The sequence below is a fragment of the Chiloscyllium punctatum genome, chromosome 2 (genome assembly GCF_047496795.1).
Source record: "Chiloscyllium punctatum isolate Juve2018m chromosome 2, sChiPun1.3, whole genome shotgun sequence".
In the NCBI taxonomy this organism is placed as follows: domain Eukaryota; kingdom Metazoa; phylum Chordata; class Chondrichthyes; order Orectolobiformes; family Hemiscylliidae; genus Chiloscyllium; species Chiloscyllium punctatum.
Window position 1 is genome coordinate 137680142 of NC_092740.1, and position 26149 is coordinate 137706290.

Genomic DNA, 26149 nt, shown 5'->3' on the forward strand with positions numbered 1-26149 from the left:
AAGGTAGCCCTAACCCTAACTTTTCTAGTTGTTTTAAGCAGGTGTATGGTGGATATTCCAGGAGTGATGCAGTTGGCCCAACCACTCAGTTTTAAACAAAATAGAATTTATTTACACACAAGAAAAAAGAAAAGGGAATTTAGAATTTTTTGCAACGTTTGTGAAGGTTTGTAGCTCAGGTTGAGGTTTAGGGTGTAGGTTTGCTCGCTGAGCTGTAGGTTTGATATCCAGACGTTTCATTACCTGGCTAGGTAACATCATCAGTGGCGACCTCCAAGTGAAGCAATGCTGTTGTCTCTTGCTTTCTATTTATATGTTTGTCCTGGATGGGGTTCCTGGGGTTTGTGGTGATGTCATTTCTTGTTTGTTTTCTGAGGGGTTGATAGATGGTATCTAGATCTATGTGTTTGTTTATGGTGTTGTGGTTGGAGTGCCAGGCCTTTAGGAATTCTCTGGCATGTCTTTGCTTAGCCTGTCCCAGGATAGATGTGTTTTCCCAGTTGAATTGGTGGCTTCTTTCATCCGTGTGTAGGGCTACGAGGGAGAGAGGGTCGTGTCTTTTTGTGGCTAGCTGGTGTTCGTGTATCCTGGTGGCTAACTTTCTTCCTGTTTGTCCTATGTAGTGTTTGTGGCGGTCCTTGCATGGAATTTTGTAGATGACGTTGGTTTTGTCCATGGGTTGTACTGGGTCTTTTAAGTTTGTTAGTTTTTGTTTGAGAGTGTTGGTGGGCTTGTGTGCTACTAGGATTCCGAGGGGTCTTAGTAGTCTGGCTGTAATTTCTGAAAATTCTTTGATGTATGGCAAGGTGGTTCGGGTTTCTGGCTGTGTTTGGTCTGCTTGTCGTGGTTTGTTCTTGAGGAATCTGCGGACTGTATTTTTTGAGTATCCGTTCTTCTTGAATACGTTGTATAGGTGGTTCTCCTCTGTTTTCTGAAGTTTGTCTGTGCTGCAGTATGTGGTGGCTCGTTGGAATAGTGTTCTGATACATCTTCGTTTGTGTGTGTTGGGATGGTTGCTGGTGTAGTTAAGTATTTGGTCAGTGTTTGTCGGTTTTCTGTATACGCAGGTTTGTAGTTCTTTAGAATTTAGAATAACATACACTCTTTGAAAACCCAACCAGTACAAAAACACAACTTTAACAAACAGCTGCTCCAAATTCCTTAGAATCATAGAATCCATACAACGTGGAAGCAGGCCATTCAGCCCAACAAGTTCACCCCCTTACCCTATCAGTCTACATTTACCCCCGATTATTGCACCTAACCTACACATCCCTGAAAAATATGGGCAATTTATCACTGCCAATTCACCTAACCTGTACGTCTTTGGACTGTGGGAAGAAACTAGAGCACCTGGAGGAAACCCATGCAGACACTGGGAGAATGTGCAAACTCCACACACAGAGTCGCCCAAGGCTGGAATCGAACCCTGGTCACGCTTGTTGTGAGGTAGCAGTGCTAACCACTGAGCCACTGTGCTGCCCTGCAACATCCCCCTTGGCAAGCAGGTAAATTCAAACACAGGTTCTTACAGGAGAGATAGCAGAGAGAGAGAGAGAGAGGATCAGCATGGACCTGCTTCTATGGGTTCTTAGCTTAAACTTGACGAGCAGCTGCAAAGAAAAAAGCACCTTGCAAAAACCAAACCAAACCAAACGCTGAATTGGGAGAACTGACCACTCCCCTTTCATTGTACAACTCGTACAAAAAAAAACACTTGAAAGCTGCTTCAAGTAGATAAATCCAAACATATTGGAACCTCTACCTTTGCAACCCCTAATAAATAAAAACAAGGACAACATAACCTTGTTAAAAGAGCAGCATCATCACAATAGAGACTGTTAGTGGCTGATAATGGGTTGTGTATAATAGCAAATTATGTGATCACAAGACCTGGTGGGTGTTGGTGGGGTGAGGGTGGGGGCTGGGACATAGGAGAATCAAGCCTTAAAGCCCTTGAGAAGGTGGTGGCGAGCTGCCTTCTTGAACTGCTGTTGTGTCTGCAGTGAAGGAGGGAGTTCCAGGCTTTTGAACCAGTGACAGTGACGGAATGGACTTATCATTCCAAATTAGGATGGTGTGTGACTTCAAGAAGAGCTTGCAGGTTCTGGTGGTTCCACATACCTACTGCCTTTCACTTCTATGCAGTTTTTGTCCTCTAGTGAAAATGAAAACAATGTATAAACTAAGGAACGTTAATGTGAATGAGGACAGATTTCTGTTGTTTAGGACATGTCTCTGTCACTCTGAACAAGTTGTTATTGTCAGCTTTATTTGTGGGAACTTGAAGTCTTTAAATTCTCCTCATAAAATGGTGGTTTCTCATCCCGTTGTTGGCTTGATTTTTGGAATCCCATCAATCACCTGAGTGATTTGACATATGGGTACTCCAAGCTTTTCAAAGATTGAGGGGTCAGATGGGGAATTTAAAATCAGAGTGAGAGGAAGACATATAATCATAAGTTATGAAGCAGCTGAGAGGAATAATAATGAGGAAGGGCGGAATTTTAACAAGAATGACAAGAAGAGCAGAAATGTGAAGCCAAATAAAACTTGCAAAGAACATATTCCAATCTCACCTGTCCTGTATTTTTATTCGTGTATGGGATGTGGACATTGTTGGTAAGGCCGGCACTTGTTGCCTATCCCTTGAACTGAATGGCGCTCTTGTCCATGTCAGTAGGCAGTCAGTCATATTGCTGAGAGTCTAAAGTCACTTATACGCCAGAACATGTAAGAACCACAGATTTCCTTCTCTAAATGACATTAGTGAAGGAGATTATCTTTGTAAACAAAAACAATACTAGTGGCAATAGTTTTACAGTCACCAACAGATCATTTTTTAAAAATTCTAGTCTTTGTTGAATTAAAATTTCATGAGCTGTCATGATGACATTCAAACTCTCGACCATCGCAGAATCACTGAAGTATTAGGGAGTAGAAGGAGGCCATTTTACCCATCATGTTGAGTGCACATGTACTAGCTTCCCAATTAGTGCTTCGCTCCTGCCATTCTCTCTACCCTTTTACCTTGGGTGATTTTTAAAAGTAGGAACAATGCCTTCAATTTAACCTGCCTCCACACACTTCCAGACTGTTCACACCAGATCTGAACCACTTGTTGTGTGAAAAAAGATTATTTTCTCATTTGCTTTGTACCTCTTTTGCAAATCACTTTAAATCTGTGCCATGTCATATTTGATCCATTTTATGAGCATGAACAGTTTCTCCCTATTTACTTTATCCAACACCTTTCATGAATTTGTGAACTTCTATCATATCTCCTTTCAGACTTCTTTTCTAGGACAGTAGTCCCAACCTCTCCAATGTATGCCCACAACATTTGGGGCTCTAGATTACCAGTCCAATGACTATCCTTGTTATGACACTGCCTCCTTTGACTTGTCTTGTATACTTCAATGTGGAGCTGACATATGCCCGATACTTTCCAAATTTAACAGGTTTAATGCTCTCAAAATTCAGAACAGGGTGAAAAGAGGGAGCATGAAGTAATATGTAGGAAAAATTAATGGAAGAGAGTGCAGCTGAATTACACGATAAGCTGTTGGAACAGAATTAGGCCATTTTAGCCCATCTGTTTTGTCATTCAATTATAGTTGATATGTTTCTCAACCTCATTCTCCTAACTTCACCCATTGATCTCTGTACCAATCAAGGACCTATCTAATTCTGAATTAAATACACACAATTACTTGGCTTCCATAGCCACCTCTGGCAAAGATTTCCACAGATTCACCACCCTCTGGCTGAAGCCATTCCCCCTCATTTCAGTTCTAAAGGGTCATGCCTTTCCTCTGGGGCTGTGCTCTCATATCCTAGTTTTTCTTGTTAGTGGAAACATCTTCTCCACATTCACTGTATCTAGACCTCCCAATATTCTGTAAGATCTGCCCTCATCCTTCTCAATTCTGAGTACAGGCCCAAAGTCCTCAACTGCTCTTTGTCAGGGGAGACTATGTGTCTTCCTGGAGGTTGAAAAAAGTATATTTCATTCTGGAAAGTTTGAGGAAACTGTTAAATTAATTTTTCCCTTATTTATTGACATTGATGATATCCAAAAGGCGTAAAACATAATAATGTCTCTTCAACAAAATTAGATCTGACCACCTGACAGATGCATAAATGCCAGGTATATTTAGCACAGTAATGTTATGATTGATGTGGGCAAGTGCATCTTTCAATGTTTGATATGAATTGGCGATGCTTCCAGAAGTTGCACACATTTTATAAAAATTGTACATGAAAGGTATTGTGAGAATTGTAATATCTTCCCAAAATTGAACTTGATTATATTTTAAATAATGGAAATGTGCATTTCTTGATGCTTGGCACGGGGTAGTGAGATGCAGTTTGTGAACTATTTAAGTATTAGACTGCATGTTTTACAGTGGCAGATAAAAATGGAGGCTCACAAAAGAGATGCTGATATAAAAATTTATTTTTTTATGAAAATATAAAATTTAATATCTTACACTACAAAAACATGTACACAAACAAAATACAGACAGCGTCAGGATACTGTGTTAAAATAAATAAAACACACTAAGGTTGTTATTAATTTTTCAACATGTCATAAACAACTCAAAGCAAACCGTCAGCCTAATAGCATTAATGTGTGATTTTCTTTTTTTGTTACTCAGTAAATGTAAGCTCCAACTGTTGCTTGTTTGGATTACTAGCCACCTAAGTTGTTTGCTATGTGAGAAATTTCTTTCTCCATAGGTTATCTTAGCTTACATATTACCTATAAAAGCATCCCATACAAATTCCTATGTGCTTCGAAATAACCTAGCATCATAGACTTTTAGCGCAGTTTAAAATTATGATAGCATTCGAAATTGTTTTATATTCTTGCAACGATTTAATGAAAAACTACAAAGAATCGCACACTTCAATCTCTTCATTAAAATGAGACTTTTCACAACACCGTTCTGATATTTTATTGTATTATTGTGGTTGCGTACTCATGAAGATAAGTCACATACAAAATGGTACAGCCATCTTAACCATCTCCTTCAGCACTTTGCTTAATAAACTATCTTTAGTTGTTCCTCCTGCCATATTAGTAGCTCTCATGGGATTTTCAATATTTTTATCCCTTTTCCCACATTATTTTGCTCACTACTGTAACATGTAAACGAGATACAATCAATGTTCTGTCTCCATTTCTGCTAATAAAGTTACCATACCTTTCTAAAATTATTTCACAAAGTTATTCTCTGTTTGCATTCACAGTTTGAGTTTTGGGCTGAATATAATTTCTCAAAGGTGAGGAACATCTGTCATGGAAAATGAAACATCTTTTTCAGCTTCGATAGATAAGCTCCGGATCTTAGAGGTTAAGCATTATATGACTTGCAGAACACAGTTCCATTTACCCTACCCAACAATTTATCTCAACTCCACCTGTACAGCAATGGGACTGAATATTACTTTGACACCATTTGCATTCTTGTATTCACTTCAAGCCTGATCCTTTCTGTCAAATTGTGAAAGTCCCACTAGGAATGAGGTTGAAGTTGTTCAAACTTAGAACTGATCATGATGTCAATAAAAACAAAATATGCCAGTCTCCACAGAAGTGCATGTGGGCACTATTTGCAGACTCATGCCCTACGAGATGGTTGGAATCCCATAGAAGAAGCAGCAATTAAGAAGTTGACTAAGCAACACCACTTTCTCAAGGGCAACTAGGAAAACATTTTTGCATTAACTTGACTGTTTTTGCATTTATTCTAACTTGAAGTAAATTCTATTTCCCCCTCTGGATTGCAAATAGCAACACAAACCTGAGTGTCTCTATCAGAATTTTACACTGATGTCTGCTTCAGATCATATAGAGCCCAATATGTTATTGCTGTTGGAGACAGCAACATGACAGGAAAGACAGCACAGTGGCAATGTTTGAAAGGTCTTTGTAGATTTGCCAGCAAATGTATGGAGAGCAATACAAATCTCACTCAACTGTGGATTGATTTGACTTGCCAAAATTACTAATTGGCTAGTACCTTATTCAGGCTTTGCAGATCTAACATTGTGTTAGCCTAATTTTCTTTCAATTTAACCTAATTTTCTAAGCAACCTGTTCAAGGAGGTCATTACACACCTCTGCAGTGGGTGGGATTTGAACCTGGACCTCCTGGTCCAGGATAAAGACACTACCATAGCATCACAAGGGGACCCCTCCATTGACCTAATAGTTACTCCCCATCACTTTTCTCAGGTGTCTGCCATTAAGAGGTTGCATGTCTCTCCAAGCTCCACTGAAATGTCCCACATAATGTGCAATTTGAAGTCTCATAATTGATCAAATCTATGCAATCCCTGATTGGTTTCACTGGCAATTTGTGATGCATCGAGTGAGGTTGTCGAAGAGGAAATTTTAAAATACTTTGAACCAGCAGAATCTGGACAGCTTCAATGGGAATCACAAAAATACTCTGAGCCATAGTCAGCCAAGAACCTGATCACAGTTTCCCATCTGTGCCCCCTTGTCATTTCTGCTTGGATTGTTAACCACACACCTCTCTCTCCCTCCCTCCCCCTCCCCCCCATACGTACCCTGCTGCTGACTGCATCATTTGTTTGGCACCAATGAGATCTGGTGGGTTGTATCTGGATGTACAAATGGTGCCGATAACATTCCAATTCTACTCAGTTGGCTTTCAAATGACCCCGCGCTCTCTGGTTGGTGGAACTGGGTGGGTTGCAAACCCACTTTACGGGCCTTCTGAAATTTAAAAGCCAGCCCACTTGGAGCTGTTTCTCAAATTAAAAATGTGACCTGCTTTGAAATAGTTTGATAATAAACAGTTTCACATTATTTGCAACCTAGTAAAACATCTCTATCTATTTTGATCATAAAACTCACCTCCAAGGCTGTTTAACATTACAGCAAACAAGGTACATTTTTAAAAAAAATTCAAGGTAATAATGTAATTTTGAATATAGTTGGCACTGCAAGGTAAGATGAGAAACACAGCAATTATTTTTATACAGAGAGCCAGTGTTATCCTTTTATATTCATTTTAGTTTAAAACTAATCTAAATAAGACGCTCAGCTTCCACTAATTAGATTATTTTCCTTTTTACAGACAGTTTGGAATTAATTAACATCTTGCCTTTTATTGGTAATGAGCCCCTAAATGTTTAAATAAATCTGGCTTATTTCAGTGTATATTAATTGAATGAGTTAATCTGATTTGCAACTCAATGTCTGGACAATATTGTATGCAAATTACAAGATTAGATTGCCATTTTGAGTAGCTCTGATGTATGAACCTAAGATCAAGAGTAGGCTGTCCAAACCTTTAAATCTGTTCTTTTTCACAAGAGATCGTGGCTAACTCCATTGATCTACTACCTTGAGTTCACACCACTTAAGCCCCTTGACTCGCAATATCTATTGGTTAATTAATCTAACATCTGGAGCTTTTTGTGGGAGAGAGTTCTACTTTTTTTTTAACTATCCTTCATGTGATGAAAAATTTGGTAAATTCTCTGCTTTTAAGATAATGGACCTTTGACCTAATAACTCCACCAGAAGAAAATGCTTTTCTCTCTGTCCACCCCATCAACTCTTTTGAAACCCTAAAATGCTTCAATCCTGTCACCACTTTATTCCTTGGAACATAGAATGTTAAAATCTAGTTTGTGTGATAATTCCTCACAATGTAACATTGGTTGACATGCTGGTGAATCAGTTCTGTGCTCCTATGGGTCAAAATATTCTTTTGAGAAGTGTCGTGTCAAGGATGACACACAGTATTGTAGATGTGATGTAACCTGGGCATTGTATAGCTGTAGTATAATTGCTATCCTTTACATTCTAGTTAGCTAAATATGAACTTTTAGCCTAAGCCATTTTGATTATTCCTCATTTCTGACTGCCATCACCTTTTAATAATTAGTAACCTTGAGCCAATAAATCTCTTTAGATTCTGCTCTTTCTAGCTTTACTTTGTTTTAAAAAGTCAGTTTGGCTTTAGTCACCTACAGCTGACATCACATGTTGGGATCTTGATGCCATAACTTAATGTTTCATGTAAATGTTCATAATTATGTTCCTATTTACATTACTTAGTTTACCACCAATCTTTGTGCAAATGGAAAACATGAAGTTTTACACTGTGTTTTCCTTTCCATTTACAAAAATGGTTAACTGAGGTCTTGACCTTGTGGGTCAGCATGAGACACTTCTTCACAATTTAAGCAAATATACATTCCTCCAAATCCATGTCTTTTTTTGCCTATTTGATTTTCATAATCAGGACAATTGTTTTCCTTCAAAGGAGGATTTTTAGTGAATAGGCTCTTATTTGGGAATTTTTCTAATTCCTGCAGAATGCTCATACAAATTAAATCTGTTATGGAGTTTTGAGAAGATTTGTAGCTCAGGTTGAGGTTCTGGATGTGAGTTTGTTCACTGAGCTGGAAGGTTCATTTTCAGACATTTTGTTACCATAACAAGGTAATATCATCAGAGTCTCCAGTGAAGCACTGGTGGTATGGTCCACTTTTTATTTATGTGTTTAGGTTTCCTTGGGTTGGTGATGTCATTTCCTGTGTTGATATCATTCCCTGTTCTTTTTCTCAGGGGTAGTAAATGGGATCCAAGTCAAGGTGTTTGTTGATAGAATTCCGGTTGGAGTGCCATGCTTCTAGGAATTCTCGCGTGTGTCTCTGTGTGGCTCATCCTAGGATGAATGTGTTGTTCCAGTTGAAGTGGTGTCCTTCCTCATCTGTATGTAGAAATACTGGTGAGAGTGGGTCATGTCTTTTTGTGACTAGTTGATGTTCATGTATCCTGGTGGCTAGTTTTCTGCCTGTTTGTCCAATGTAGTATTTGCAAGGTATATTGTAAATGATATTAGTTTTGCTTGTTGTCTGTATAGGGTCTTTCAAGTTCATCAGCTGATGTTTTAGTGTGTTGGTGGGTTTGTGGGCTACCATGATGCCAATGGATCTGAGTAGTCTGGCAGCCATTTCTGAGATGTCTTTGATGTTAGGAGAGTGGCTAGAGAGTGACTAAATCTGTAGGCATTTTCCAGACTACAACATTAGTTACTTCCTCAAAATACTCAATTAGGTACTCAGTCAATCTGTTCTTGATTATAGTTTACACTAACTTCCCCAGGAGAGACATTGCTCCAGCAGGCCTGTATTTTCCTGGCCTCTGTTTCTTGCCATTTTTGAATTCTGAAGTTGCATTAACATTTTCTGATCTTAAGGGACAATTGTTGAATCAAGAACACTTTGGAAGACTGAGTGTTGGCAATTTCCTCAGTTACTTACTTTACAGTCCAGTGGAATCTTTTATTTGCCCATTCTCTGAGGTAATATCTCTGGCCAGCATTTATCGTTAGCCTCTAACTGCCCTTGAGAAGGTGGTGGTGAACAACCTCCTTTCACTGCTGCAGTCCTTGGTATCTAGGGACACATTGTAGGGAGCTCCAGGATTTTGAACTATAATTATGAACAAAAAATGGTAAAGTTCAAAGTCAGGAGTGAAACTTTCAGGGAAGCTTGCAGTTGGTGGTATTCCCATTAAACTCCTACCCTTGGTCTGACAGATGATAGAGGTTATACATTTAAAGGTGATGTCTAAAACACCTTGGAGATTTGCTGCAGTGCATCTGTACATGATAAAGGGACTTGAAGTAGGAGGTGGTGGGTGGGTACCAATCAAGCAAGCTGATTTTTTTTCTGGATGACGTTGAGCCTCTTGAGTGTTGTTGCAGCTGCACTCATCTAGGCAAGTGAAGAGTATTCCATCAGACTCCTGATGTGTACCATGTAGTGAATTTTTAGCCCCCATCCTGCTCTTTTAGCCATAGTTTTTATATCTGCTCAGTGGTAACCCCAAATGTTGATAGTGAAGGGCAATGCCATCGAAAATCAAGGACGATGGGCAGACTCTCTTTTGTCAGAGGTGGTCCTGGTATTTGTGTGGTACAGATGCTATTTGCTACTTGTCAACCTAAGCCTGGACGTTGTCCAGGTCTTCTTACAGGTGGATATGGGTTGCTTTAGTAACTTCGGAATGATAAATATTATTGAACTTTGCAGCTTCATTCATGATTGCACAATGAAGCAGCTAAAGATGATGGGGACTGGAACTCTATCCAGAATGATGTTCTGGGAATGATATGATTGATCTCCAATAACCACAAACGTTTCCTTTGTGCTTGATATGATTCCAACAAGAGGGAGTTCACACCAAATCTCACTGACTGTAGTTTTGTTAAGGCTCCAGATTGGCAGACTTGGTTGAATTCTGCATTCACTTAAAGTGCACCCATGCTCAGTTTGCTTTTGGAGTTCAGTTCTTTTGTCCATGTTTGGACTGAGACTATAAAGAAGCCAGAAACCCAAACTGGGTGTCAGTGAGCAGGTTATTGCGAAGCAAGTGTTGTTTGATAGCACTTTTTTTTGATGACCCCCTCCATCACTTTGCTGATTTGATTTGTCCTGCTTTTTGTGCACAGGATTTTCCACATTGTCAGGTAGATGCCAATATTATATCAATACTGAAGCAGCTTGGCTAGGGGTACAGCTAGTTCTTGAGCACCAGTTTGCATTCCTATAACCAGAATGTTATCAGGGTCCTTACTTTGCAGTATGTAGAAACTTCAGCCATTTCTTGATGGTTTATTGCAAATGACAAATTGGCTTATGATTGGAGCAAACACAATGCTGGAGAAACTCGTCAGGTCTGGCAGCATGTGTGGACAGAGAAACAGATTTGGGATTTCAAGATTTGTATGACTTCTTCAGAACTCTAAGTTGTCCACCATCCTTCATGACTGGATGTGGCAACACTTCTGAGCTTAGATCTGATTTGTTGGTTCTGGGGTCAATTAATTTTATCTATTGCCTGCTGCTTTACACCTTTTGCCACATAAGTAGTCCTATGCTTCAACTTCAGCTGTTTGACATTTTTTTTTAAGATATGTTTGCTCCAGGCATGTCCTCCTGCACTCTTCATTGTATCAAGGTTAATTCGCCAGCTCGGTAGAAATGGTGGAAAGGGGAAATACGTCAGTAAATGGAGTTATTGATTGTGGTTGAACAAAAGTTTGCTGCTGCTACTGGTCCTCAGCATCTCATGGATATCCAGCTTTGAGTTGTTTGTTGTATTCCAAATGCATTCCATTCAACACACTGGTAGTGTCACATGGTAAGTGATAATCACCTGGAGTTGATTGACCTTGTGCAATGAAACTTCATGGGATCCATATTCAATGTTGAAGACTCGAGCAACACCCACCTGACTAGATACCATTATGCTCCACTCCTAATGCACCTGTCCTGCCATTGGGCATATCTAGGGATGCTGACGGTGTGTCTGGGACATGATCTGTAAGGTATCACTCAGTTTTTATGACTATCAGAATATTGCTTGACTGCTCTACGGGATAGCTTTCCCAATTTTTGAAATAAGCCCTCTGATATTAGTGAGGAAGATTTTACAAATTCAGGCCTGGGTTTCTGCTCTTTAGATAATGCTGGGTGGTCCAGCTACTTCCATCCCTTTATTTAGACTTCGTAGCAATTTGAGACCAATTTCTATACCATTTAAGAGTCAGCCCCATTGTGGATTGAAGCCAGAGCAGGTAAGGAGGGCTAATTTGCTTCTGTAATAGGTGTTAGTGAATCAGGTGGGCTTTTCCAACAATAGTTTCAGCAATAAAGACAGCTTTTTAGTCCCAGATTCATTACCTGAATTCAAATATCACTATTTGTAATGATGGGATTTCTGCTAACATTCACATCGCATTAGACTGGGCCTCAGGCTTCCTAGTGCAGTGATATTTTCACATCATTGCTGCTTCCCTTATTCCTTAGTACCATTATATTTCTCATACTGTTTTCTTGCTTATGTGATATACCAATAAGGCATTAGGTTCATGGAAACATCTTCTCACCTCGATTATCTAAATAAAATGAATGATGACATCATTGTATTTGTGTGGTAGATACAGACCAATCTTGCCACAGAAGATTAGGTCCCATCTATTTCAGTCTAATTGCCCTTTTAACAAAGTAATAACTGTGAATTACTGTCAAATTAACTATCACAAGTGTGAACATTCTTTATTTAATGTTTTAATTGTTATTGGAGATTTAAAAGAAAATTATTTTGACCTTGTCTCTACTTTAATATTTAATTCCCTTTTTATTTTACTTTCTATATTTCATTTGACATTGGATTCACCCACTCTAACTTATACATATTTCTCAGTTCTTGTACTGTTAGTTTAACAATTCTTCAAGCTGATTGATTAAGGACAGTTCCTCAGTTTGTTTACCTGGGTCCCGAATGCACTCTTTCCCTCAATGTAATCTTAGCAGCTTGCAAAGGCAAATCCAACTTATGGTGCTGTTAGATTAATTCCCACTGGAAACTGTGTCCACAATCTTGCAATAAAACAATCCCCCACCTGTGCAAGTTAAGAAGTACTATAGTAAAACATCTCTCAATATCGCACACTAACAGTACAAAAAGCAGGGTCTTTGAATCAAAGGTTTAAGAAAGTGTCACTCACTTTAGTCAAATTAAAGAGTTAGTTTTGTTACATAGAGAAAATTCTGTACCCTGCAGTAGCAAACTGTACAGTATATACACATGAATATTCAAACATAATCAGAGCAAAGTAAATATGTATGTTTTCAAATAACGTGTTTCATTATGCGCTAACATTTTAATCAATAAATACATACTGATCAAGACTGAGTCAAGCAAAGACTTTATACACTACGTTCTATAACTTATTAAATACAGCATATTATAACTGCACTTATAATTTACAAAACATCTTACTACTAAGTAGTAAACTTAATATTGCTGTTCAATACACAACTGTCATTCATTAAGACATGATACAGGAAACTTACACAAAGTATTATGAATCTACTGGCATTTCTCGATTGAATTGAAACTGTCGAGAAAGTCAGATGTTCCCAAGAGGGAATTAGAGTCTTCTATTGCAGGATAAAGAAAGGTGCCAATACCACCTTACAGAGAAGGAATATGCGTGCCAAGGTATTCAGTGTTGCTTGATGTGAAAGTAAATGGATGAACTGTACCCCTTATTGAACTTGTCTCCATTCTCTGTGTTCCAGTGATGATGATGATTCCAAGGGTTAAGGATTTAGCGAATTCAAATACTGGAACAGTAAGGTTAGCATTAATTGCATTCTGTTGTTCCAGCTATTCATTTTACCCCCCTGCCCCCTCCCCAACCTTTGCACCGAGGAATAAATACAAGTCCCAAATCAGGAAAAAATTAAAAGTGCTGAATGGCTAGTGACAGTTCAAGCGATTTGGAATGGAGTCACACAGACATCATGCCATTCATAAACTGGACTCGTAGCTCCTGAATACTGTTCATGATCTTCTTTTGGTGGCCAGCAAGACCCACACCAATTCTCTTCAAATCTCTGTGGGAATACAATGCAGCAATTTTTCAAATAAAGAGTACCAAGGCTTTCCTGTCACCACCTAAAATGCATACTGTAAAGAAAATGATGGAAATCTACATAAATGGATTATGCATAGCAATGTTGGATGCCCAAGAGCAAAGCATCAAACCCACTATCTCTTTTTATAAATAGTTGATGACAGCTGGTCTGCTTCCTCTTCATAAGTCCTCTTCATAAGTTGTAAGCTTTATTGGTGAGTTGTTAGGGAGTTCAACAAAAGTCAGTGGTCTTCCTCTTTTTGTTTGAAGTAGCTTAAAACCACTCTCCTGTCCAGTGATAATTGTGCACCCTGGTCCAATTTAACTGCTGGGAGTTCTCAATGTGAAGCAATGTCGGTGGCTGGTGGGATGGAGTGTATTAGTAGGCAACAAAGGTTAAGTGGGATGGGAGAATGCTCGATTTGTTCCCCCAACCGATCCTGCCAGTAGTTATGCGGCACTGGGGAACTCAGAGTCAGGGTTGGAAGACAGCAGCAGCAGGACTCACTGTTGTGCTGTCATTACAATTTGTTGACGTGAGTTAGAAGAACAGAGGAAAATTGTCAAATTGTTTTACAACTGTAGATTTGCAACTGAACTGATCTTGGAGACAATGATAATAATTCATGCAAACAGGTTAATTTAATGGAAAATGTAAACTTTTTGATGAAATTGATTCCAAATAATAAAACAGTGGACACAGATGCATTAGTACAAGCAGACATAATGATGCACGAGCTACAACCAAGTGAATTGTCTTCCCACGTTCCCTATATAGAGTCATAGAGATGTAAAGCATGGAAACAGACCCTTCAGTCCAACCTGTCCAGGCCGACCAGATATCCCAACCCAATCTAGTCCCACCTGCCAGCACCCGGCCCATATTCCTCCAAACCCTTCCTATTCATATACCCATCCAAATGCCTCTTAAATGTTGCAATTGTACCAGCCTCCACCACATCCTCTGGCAGCTCATTCCATACACGTGCCACCCTCTGCGTGAAAACTTGCCCCTTAGGTCTCTTTTATATCTTTTCCCCTCTCACCCTAAACCTATGCCCTCTAGTTCTGGCATCCCCAACCCCAGGGAAAATACTTTGTCTATTTATCCTATCCATGCCCTTCATAATTTTGTAAACCTCTATAAAGTCACCCCTCAGCCTCCAAAGCACCAGGGAAAACAGTCCCAGCCTGTTCAGCGTCTCCCTATAGCTCAAATCCTCCAACCCTGGCAACATCCTTGTAAATCTTTTCTGAACCTTTTCAAGTTTCACAACATCTTTCCGATAGGAAGGAGACCAGAATTGCACGCAATATTCCAACAGTGGCCTAACCAATGTCCTGTACTCAATACTCTGACCAATAAAGGAAAGCATACCAAACGCTGGAATCAAATATTATAGATGTAATAACTGAGCATTTAAAAAGTGATGACAGAATCGGTCGAAATCAGCATGGATTCACTAAAAGGAAATCATACTTGACAAATTGTTTGGAACGTTTTGGGATGTGACCAGTAGAGAAGGCAAGGGTGAATCAGTGGATGTTATGTATCTAGACTTTCAAAAGGTTTTTGACAAGGTTCCACACAAGAAATTAGTAAGGAAAATTAAAGCTCTTGTTATTGGAATTAATTTATTGACGTGGATAGAGAATTGGTTGGCATACAGGAAAAATGAATGGGTCTTTTTCAAAGTGGCAGGCAGTAATATGAGGGGTGCCACTAGGGTTCTGTGCTAGGACCCCAGCTGTTCACAGTAAACATACACAATTTGGATGAAGGAATTGAATGCAAAATCTCCAAATTGCAAATAACACTAAGTTGGGTGGCAGTGCATGTTATGAGGAGGATGCTAAGAGGCTGCAGGGTGACTTGGACATCTAGCTGAATGAGCAGATACTTGATAAATGCAACTTAATGTGGATAAATGTGAGGCTAACCACTTTGGTCGCAAAAACAGGAAGGCTGATTATTAAGTGAATGGTGGCAGTTTAGGAAACATTCAGGTGCAATAAGACCTGGGTGTCATGGTGGAACAGTTGCTGAGTGTTGGCATGCAGGTGCAGCAGGCAGTGAAGAAAGCTAATGCCATGCTGGCCTTCATAGTGAGAGGATTTGAGTAAGCAGTAAGGATGTGTTTTTTACAGTTATATAGAGTCATTTTATGAAAGGACAAGAAAACAGAGAAAAACACATAAAAAGTGGGCAAATCTGAACATAAGTATTCATTCTGCATTTTTCAACTGTGGTGGGAAATCAATAATCCAGAAACAGGAATCAAAACAACTTAATTCTTTCAATAATAACTACTAGAGTTTCTTTTATAGCTATAGTTATTCACAGTTACAGAATCCATGCTCAACAAATTCTGTAAACTGAATACTAAGGCAAAGGCTATAAATGGCAGTATAAAGGGATAATAATGTGAAAAATGCAAAATATCAGATCCTGGAATTCTGAAATAAAAAAGGAAAATGCTGTATATACTCAGGTCAGCAGCATTTGTGAAGAAGGAAACACAGTTAATGTTTCAAGTCAGTGCTGATCTTCCTGAAACTGAAAAAAAGATAGAAATGTAATAGGTGTTATGGAAGTGGAAATGGAGAGCATGTGAAAGAACATAAACAATGTATAATGGGGTAGATGGCAAGATATATTATATGACAAGTGATTTTGTGGTGCAAAAGTCAAAGGATGTGGTAATGGATATAGTAAAGAAACTAAAAAGTTATGTCCAGATGAGATGTGACTAACCACATTGCAATGCAACTTGAAGCAATAGGAAAACATGCATTCAGGTGATTGGTATCCAGCCATTCACATGACCTCTAAACATAACTCTTTCCTCAATTCTGATGAAGGACCTGATTGTGACCTGAAACATTAACTTTGTTTCTTCCCATGCATAAACTGCAATAAGACTGTGGATACATAGATCGTCATTACTTTGAGCCTGAAGTACAGCAGGAATACTCACTCACCAGCTTATCCTTGCACAAATTGTGCAAATTAGCTCTCCCCTCTTCAAATGAGGCATGAGCTACAAGGCACTGTGCAACACTGCGAACAGTTAGTTTCAGAGTGGACATGAAGTGATTCAATCCATATGTGGGCCATGATAGAAAATAAGCGAGTATTTCTTGTTTGCAGATTCATTCCAGGAAATGTCAGTTCTGAGGTATATAGTCAAGCACAGAGCTTCACTGTATTGAAGTATTCATACTTAATACACAAGGTAATGAGGAATTATGAAATTTATGTGGTAATAATATCACACTGTAGGGGTGTTTCCAAAAACTTGCAGAAATTATTTTCTGAGGACAGGAGTGAAAATGTTTGGTCTTCAGTGTAGATTTACTCATGGGTATTATTTGAAGTGTAGTTCATGTAAAAACAAGATAGTGAAACTGATTTCCTTTTATGGAATTGATAAAATAAGGACAGTTGGAGCTGCTTAACTAGTAAGCATCTTGCCAAGTCAATGGCAATGTCAAAATCAGTGCAGATAAGCATGGGCAATATTGTTATGGTGAGTTCATTGGACAAGACACAGAGCATGGATCAGGTGGGAACAGGAAGAAATAACGACTCCTCATTCAATTCACTTTCCTAGTTAAGGAGTTTGACAGTCCAATTGAAAAAACATAACTTGTTTATACCCACGCTCCAATAGTTTATGCTAATTCAAGCAGTACAAACAGCAAAAATGAAAGGAAAATTACTCACTCTAAGGTTAATTTTGTCACAATATCCAAAGAGGTGTATCCACTCTCATTGAAATTTTCTGTGTACCGTCCCATCTTAAGGGACTCGAGCCATTCTCCCACAGATTGATACACACTGAAACCCCCTGTATTGTGCTCCACCAGCAAGTTAGATACTCTAGAACAAACAGGAAATGCACATAAACACTCCTACAATGTTAAAATATTTAACAAAACCTCTTCCATTTGATTGCAAACATGCAATTTTCTTTGAACTTCATCATTTCTTAAGTATAGTTGACTACTGAGATTAAAAAGGCTTAGAAGCACTTTTTCATAACAAGACATTGAACTATTTAATAATTAGAGATTAGCCAAACACTGGTTCAGATTTTGCAGCCAGCAGCGATGGATAATATTTGTCATATTTCAGGCTGATAGCCCACAAAAAGTCAGCGGGTAGCTATCAAATATTTACATATAGTAATTAGGCGTCCAGTAGTGTGTGCTGCCCTCTACAGGTGAGGTGTGTGAATAGGCAAACAACTCACCTCTTCAATTATGGTGATTTGCCTGCCTATACACTGGAACAGGTCCTCCATTAGACATAGAGATGGTAAAATTGGAGAGGGCTAGAAAAGAGGATAATGAACTGTGAAGGGCCAGGAGCTTACAGGTTATCACTGCTGATGCAGCTAGTGCTAAGTTCTGAGTGAGGCTCAAAATTATGAGAGGCTAACACTAGTTAAATCTTGACTTGATGCCAACTTGGACCTCTTAAAGGCAGGTGCACTGTGATGGAGTTGATGGGGACAAAGTCTTTATAGGCTTAAGGTTTGGAACACTCCACAATGACACAACACAGCAAAGAGTAAGCTCCAAGATTTCCCAATGTTGCTCTGCACATTTTAGAAAGGTGTGATCTAATATAAGTTGTCAAACCCTGAGGACCTTTATGCAGTCCCACAAAAAGACCATTACCTCACAAGAGTGGTCAAGGCCATATTTTCAAACGTATATATCCCACTGACTGCATTCCTAATCACACAACTTGGTCAGTATACCACACTCTAATCGCTCCCTTGTCAATAATACCTATCAATCACAATTCATACCTCACATTCATCATTTCATCTCCCTGCACTATACTTATCACTTCTGCAAAACCCACCCACATTTCACAACTTGCACATGTTGATAGCTATTTGGATATAATGACCACATCATCCAAGCACATTCACTGAACAGTTTCCTCTTGCACATAAGGTGGCAAATAAGTGGAGATAGCCAGACCACATCAATGGGATACAAGCATACCTGCACGCTCTTGTCCCATGGAAAGGAGGGTGTTCACCATTATTAAATTTGGCATTACCAAGCCCATAGCTAGACACAGGCCTAAAACCATGGCAGATGTTGGTGTCCCCGTTAACAAACCTTCTCACAATCTGCTTTCTCTCAGAATCCCACAGTCTCTTTTGATTTACAAGTTTCAGATGGTACAAGCATGCACATCTTTCTTTCTCCTCCGTCACCCACCATAACCCTAAACTTGCACCGTTCTCTTTCTCAATACTCGAGAGCTGCTACCCGGCCAGGCCCTGGGTAGGGGGAATGGTCGATAAAGAAGAAACCCGTGTTATTCAATCTCAATTGCAGTCACCAGCTCAGGAAGTGTCTGTTGTGATTTAGAGACTAATATAGAAGCAGCATCAGTATGTGGTGAAATACTAAGAACTGGTTCACCGTAGCCATGGCAGAGAGTAAAGGTAGACTAAGCAATAGCTTGCTTGAAGGCAAGGCTGTACAGTGTGTTCCGCTGCAGAGGACTTTGAATGAGCTCTTTGGGGTGGTCTACAGAAGAAGGTTGATGGATATGTCTGTACACATGGTGCAGGGCAGACCTGCCGAAATGCTTGCAGTCAGTCAGTCAATCAATGTCTCGAAGTCAAGGAGATTAGCCCCAACTTTACACAGGTCTTCATGTGGGACTTGTAGCTTGTCGCTTCCAGCACAGAATTGGTGAGCAGTTCCAATGATATGCTTGTGGGACCTAACACTGATGCAGTATGTGATGGCTGATGTCTCAGCATCCATTGTGGTGTGTAAGCAGAGGTTTGAGTTCTACAATGGCAGTTCAAACCTCTTAACACTGTTCAAAGGAATTGCTGCATCCCACAGCAATCTGGCATCCAACAGTCTACCTGTAGAAGATGCATCTGTGAGTGACCATATTGGTAAACCCATCACACAGCCCCTTGTGGAGACTTGATATTCATATTAAGGGTAGCCTACAGTGTGGGTCTGCCAGCATGCTAAAAGGACAAATTCAGAACAAATCCAGTAGTTTTAATCTAGGCATCATAGGACACTGTGGGTCATCAGCATTATGTAATCTCATGACCAGATAATATTTCCCATTCTATCATTAACTTCAAGTGAGTGGATGAATGAGGAGAATATTCCAGGAACAGAATTAATTACATAGGTTTTAAAAAATGGAGTGCCAACCGAGAGAAGTTAGGAATCGTGCTAAACAAGCAGAAAGCTTAAAGAGAGCGAAATGAATCCAGAATCAGTGGACCGGATCAAAGCTTTGCAGTCTTGTTACATTAAATAATGTGTTGGATGATATCCACAACCACAATGATAGTGGAGCTGAACATATGAGTGCAAAAGGCAAGGCTATTCACAAAATGTTTGCAGTCACCTTTAGTCAAAATTGCTGAGTGGATGATTCACATCAACATCCATCTACGTTCACCACCATGCTCCAGGAATGGTAGATCTCTAGGGAGTACTGATTAACAAGTGACCTCGCTATATTGGTCCATAGATCCCTGAAGGTGTTAGCACAGGTAGACAAGGTGACAATTTCCCCCAAAGTACTAACTATTGCCTAAGTGAACTAAATTCTGCTGGAATGAACACTGTTCAAGTAAGCACAAGTTCCATTTATACAAACCCAATTAATAAGAAAGCAATAAATTAAAACTTAATCACTCCAGGTTTGCACAGACAATGTCTTCTCCACTTTATCTCCAATCTTCTTTCTGCTGGTCTCACGTTACAAATACTTGTCTTCCAATGATTCTCCTGTGACAATTTTGAGCTGGAGCTACTCTGGCATCTTTGGGTCTTTTAGAGAGTTTAATAATTTTGTTGAAAAGCCAAGTTTGTCTCTCAGATGGTGGACTTGCTTTTGCTGCAGCTGACGTTTGGCCCTTCCTTCAGATGGCAGTCGGCTCTTTCTTAATTTTCAAAAAAATTTCTTAAATACCACCGATGATGCAACAGTTTCTCATAATGTGATAGGTTTCAGGCTGTCAACACCATCTGTTTTGAATTCAATTGGTTTTGAATTTATGAGTGTTTGGTTTAAATTAATAGACCAAATTCAAACTTATCATCAAAACAAGCCTAAGTTATCCATTAACAAAGCCAATTGTTACATGTTTCCATTTTAGAACTGTTTATACTATTCCCCATCTGCTTGCAGACCCTTTCTCTCTTTTGACTTTAAGCTTTAAAAGCACCTTATCTTTTAAAGGGACCACACGCTACTTTTCAATTCACGATTATTCTACACAACTTTATAACAAGCAGTCAGATAAATATCATGACTGAAACACCAGACCATAGAATTATAGAATCCCTACAATATAGAAGCAGGCCATTTGGCCCATTGAGTCAACACCAGTCCCTCTGAAGAACGTCCTACCCAGACGGATCCCATAACCTACAACCTTACATTCCCCATGGCTAATCCACTTAGCCTGCACATCCCTGGACATTACTGACAATTTAGCATGGCCAATTCACCTAACCTGTGCAGCTTGGTACTGTGGGAGGAAACTAGAGCACCCGAAGGAAACCCACACAGACATGGAGAGAATGTACAAATTCCATACAGACAGTCAGCCAAGAGAGGAATCGAACCCAGGTCCCTGGCTCTGGAAGGCAGCAGTAGAAACAACTAAGCAATCATGCCACCCCATAGATTAAGATCTACATATTCTTTGGCAAATAATTCATCCCTTAATTTCTGAAAGGTTTTCTGCCATCCATGTTAGGACTGTGATGAAATACTCTCCACTTTCTTCAATGAGTACAGCTTGGAAAAAGCAAGCTGCTACACTGACAGTCCATCCAGAACCTTAAGCAATTGCTCATTCCATTTCTAGTGCACTATCTCCCATCTGCAAGATGCAATTTAAAAGCTTTCCAAGACATTTACAATAGTACCTCCAAAATCTAGAACATCCACCATTGAGAAGAACAAGGATAGTTGACAATAATGAAATATTGATCTTTGAGCTGGCATTAAAGCTCACTGGAACACTGCAGCAGGCCTGTGACAGGAAGGTTGGTGTAAGAAGATGGTGGTATGTTGAAGTGACAGGTAACTGGATGTTTGAGGTCATTTTTATTGATGGACTATAGGTGTTGTGCAAGGTGCATGGAAACACAACCTCCTAAAGTGTCCCATGCAAGTCACACACTATCCTGACTTGGAGCTAAATCATTTTCCTTCGCTATCAAAGTACTGCGGATGTACTCGCACAACAGTCTTACAGCCTTTTTTTCAAAGGTGGCTCACTAACAACTTTCAAAGGCAGTTAGGATGGACAATAAATGCTGTCCTTGCCAGCAAAACCTACTTCTTTTGACAAAATTAAACAAAAATGTGTGGGTCTTATGGGTTGCTGTTTAACTTACTCCATAATAATCATGTTGACCCCATCAGCATTATTATTACAGCAAAATTCAGACCAATATTCCTACTTTGAACAGAAATTGATGGCAAAATTCAACAGGTCTGGCAGCATCTGTGAGGAGAAGGCAGAGTTCATGTTTTGAATCCAGTGACTCTTCATCAGAGCTGATAGGAGCTAGGAAAAGGTGATATTTACACTGAAGATGAGATTGGGATGGGGGGAAAGAATCTAGACCATGATATTAGCTATTTAGTGTGGTCTCCTCTACGTTGGGGAGACCACCTTGCACAACACCTACTTTCCATCCTTAAAAATGACCTCAAGCATCCAGTTGCCTGCCACTTCAACACACCACTATGTTCCTACACCAATATTCCTGTCACAGGCCTGCTGCAGTGTTCCAGTGAGCTTTAATGCCAGCTCAAAGATCAACATTTTATCATTATCTGCTTGGGGACCCTGCATCCTCTAGGACTTAACATAGACATCAATAACTTTAGTGGTAGAATTTACCTGCCTAATCTAATTAACGAACTGAAACACCTGCATATTTTTACAGTATACATCCATGAGATGATGTGCCTTTTTGAGACAACGTCAATAGATTTTGTGTTACCAGTTGGATTCATTTGCTACTGGAAGTAACCACAGTGAGATGAAGACTCAGTCACTTCAGTTAACATTTCCTCTTCATTGACTTATGTGTCTGTTGCACTCTATCCTAACAGCACTTGTACCCACTGCACTAATTTGACACTGTGGTGTTGACACTGTGTATTAAGAAATAAATAATTTGTAATAACACTGTGAATTATGCTGCCCCAATGTGAGCAGAAAAAGAAGAATAGCTACAGGGCACACTGCAATAATCTTAGACACAAAGAAAGCTGCCCACAAACATTGTTACCTGTTTCATCTATGCATGTCATATTTTAAGTGTGGAAGCAAACAATATGTGTTAACCCATGAGATGGTTGAATTTCTAGAATAGAACTCTGTTCCTGAGAGAAGATTCCTCAGATTAGACAAAGCAGACACAAAATCTGACCAAATGTCTAAATACCCAACTCGGTGACCTAACTAGCAGATCAACTTCCCAGTGGTCAAGATGAAATGAGAAACGCAATTGTTGAAATGGAAGCAAAATCTTTTTTATTTAATTGCAATAATCGTTAACATACAGTTTTTAAAATGCTGTTTTATTTAAAAAAATTAGGAATCTAAATGAAGAGCTCAGAATTTACATCAAACACTGGCAAGGTTAAAAGAGTTGGGGTTCAAGACAAACTGTCAATACTATCTACACAGGGACTTTGCTTTATTAAAAAGACTTCCAAGTTGTGTTTCTCAATTTGTGCCACTACAAAGTCCTCTCTAGCAAAGTCCTTTATAGCAACATAGGAATACAGAGAAGTGAAGTCAATTTGACATCAGATTAGAAACGTTTTGGTCTCTGTGTCACATTAGTCACAGCGTAAATGCAATAGGCCTTAAGATTTAAAATTATAATTTAATGAATCTTCTGAGAACTGTACGAACCTCCTCTCAGTTTCTAAACTTACAAAAGCACAAAATTCCTATACCTTTCTTTTTCCTACCTTTGAAAGACCAATGTTTGAGGTGGATATAGGCAGTTCCATTCTTTTAGCACAGAAATCTGTTTTCTACTCACAAAAGAATGGTGCCAGTGGATGGTATGATGCAGTGTTCTGCCTCCATATTGCTCTAAAAGCTCATACTTCAAACATAAATGTGGCATAGTTGTCAATTTGATAATGAAGGCATGTCAGGGTGGAAAGTATGATAATGTCCACTATCAGAGCACACAAGCTGCAGTCAATTAAAGACACAGAACTGCCAGCACTCTATTCTGCGAGGGGCAGAGGACAATTTCAACTTGCTTCTACTCCCATCAATGTCATGGAAGGAGCACCAGAAGAACAGTTCAGTCGGAAGAAAATGCTTTTACAGTGATTAGGCTGTCACAGTTCAATAGCCAAGCTACAAGCAGTAGTAATCAAACTCAAAGTTTTCAGAAATCTTCTCTTTTTGTTTTTCACTATTGCCCTCTTTCTCGTCGACACCAGAGAGTAATGGTGGACGTGTTACGGGGAAATGAAAGAGAATTTCTCAGTTTTCACAAGTGTGCTGAAGTTGCACCCAGCTCTCTCTCACCACCATCTTTCCTGAATCTTCCACTGTTAAACTTTCACACAGTTTATCCAGAATCTAGAACTGGATGAGCAAAGATTTCCTCGAGTAAAAGTTTTGAGAACACTGTGGCCATTAGCCTCAGTGTCCACTTGAAATTCCATTCTTTGTAACAGTCCCAAGTTAAGCCAGTTTGTGTGCATTCTTGGTGTTGTACTTGATTATTAAGTTTCCAACCACACATGCATGTCATCACTTATACAGCCTACGTGATCCTCTATGACAACACCAGAATTTGGCCCTTTATTAGCTCATTTGCTGCTGACATGTTCTTTTATCTCTTTGTTGTCTCTGAAGTTAACTATTCCAATACACTCTTGCCTGGTCTACTGCATTTTTTACTTTATAAACTTGATGTCATCCAAAAATTACTGCCTTCATCTTAAATCAAAGCAAGTGATGCACATGAATATGGGTTAGTGAATGTGTATGGAGGGAGAGATTAAGAAAGAATAAGGAGGCAATAAACACTAAGGAGAGAAAGTAAAATAAATTGAGATGGATGTTGACAAGGGAGAAAGAGAGGACTAAGGTGATGGGAAGATTTGACATCAACCTTTCATACCTGAGTTTGCAGATCTACATTGCTTGACTGGGAGTCGCTTTAAAATTTTCATCTTTGTTTCCAAATCTTCCCATGACCTCAGTCCTCTCTGAGCCACTTAGACTGAGATTTAGATTTAAGTTTATTGTCATATGTATATAAAATGTACAGTGAAAACTGTTTTCCTCGTATCTTATACACAAAGTGTCCCATGTTCTGGCATCATCTTGAAATACTGCATATAATGCAAGATTTTACTGTTCTATTTTGTGTCAGACATGAATGAACAATTGTTGCAAATCCTCCATGTGCTATTAAAAGTTTGTAATTGTCTGTTTACTCTCATCCCTTTTAAGGAATGTTCTCTAATCCAGCAAGGCACAATATTCTGCTGGGATGGTAATGAGTTTTAGGTCATTCAGAGACCTGAATGTTGCTGCACCAACATACATTATTTACATTGTAGTCTAGAGCTATGGATAATGTTGACAGAAACTCCAATTTTCTATCTATCACTTAAATGACCAAGAATTTATTTTGTTCTTACTATCTGCCATTAGTATGTATTAAAATAATTTATTGATTGCTGGTTAGTCTGTTTGGCTGCATTATGAATCCACTTCTCTTACATCAGGTCTTGTAGTGGAACTCCAAGATAGGAAAGCTACCCACTGTACCACAAGACCCCAGTGATCTGCTGTGATCCTAATTAAAGTGATTAATCCATTTGGCTTTCTTCATTGCTCACTCATTTCCATTTACAACTGTCCTGTGAGAGTCTAGAATTAAAGTCACATCAATACATTGTAAAGGCAAAATGCATTAAAAGGTACAAACTTTTGTTGTTATACAGAACTAGGGTATCAGTTATAGCCTTATAGAGATGTACAGCACAGAAACAGGTGCTTCAATTCAACTCATCCATGCCAACCAGTTATCCTAAATTAATCTAGCCTCATTTGCCAGCATTTACTCCATATCTCTCTAAACCCTTCGTATTCATATATCCATCCACATGCCTTTTAAATGTTGTAATTGTACCAGGGTCCATCACTTCCTCTGGCAACTCATTCTATACACTCACTAAACCCCTTTATTTTCACCCTACAATTATTTCAAATGGCCACTGAGACACAACGAGGGCTCTGTTTCTGCATGGGAATTACTTCAGGACAACTTACACCAATAGCTACTGTCCTGAGATGGAAGTAAAGGGTACTGCTGTCTGACTGATTTTACAAGTGCTGACAGCTGGTACAGCATCTTATCTGGCAGCTGTCGTAAAGTCACAGAACACAGAAACATACTCTACTGTCAAACCAGTCCATGCTGACCATAATCCCAAACTAAACTAGCCCACGGTGCCTGCACCTGACTCATATCCTTACAAACATTTCCTTACATGTACTTATCTAAATGTCTTTTAAACATTGTAAATATAGATGCATCCATCACTTCCTCTGGAAGTTCATTTCACACATGAACCA

The 26149-nt window shown here is 39.2% G+C and overlaps 1 protein-coding gene across 4 annotated transcripts in view; it reads right to left on the reverse strand.

The window, feature by feature from the left end:
* Nucleotides 1-8780: 8780 nt before the first annotated feature.
* Nucleotides 8781-26149, reverse strand: part of LOC140490277 (ephrin type-A receptor 5-like) — a 329076-nt gene continuing 311707 nt past the window's right edge. For 2 of the 4 annotated variants that reach the window (XM_072589093.1, XM_072589097.1), the window contains 2 exons: nucleotides 17212-17367; nucleotides 8781-13464 (listed from right to left, as the gene is read on the reverse strand). In XM_072589093.1, coding sequence (XP_072445194.1) covers nucleotides 13359-13464; nucleotides 17212-17367 — 262 coding nt within the window. In that variant the 3' untranslated portion in view covers nucleotides 8781-13358. The remainder of the gene's footprint in view (nucleotides 13465-17211; nucleotides 17368-26149) is intronic. The other 2 variants (XM_072589094.1, XM_072589095.1) reach the window with 2 other exon arrangements.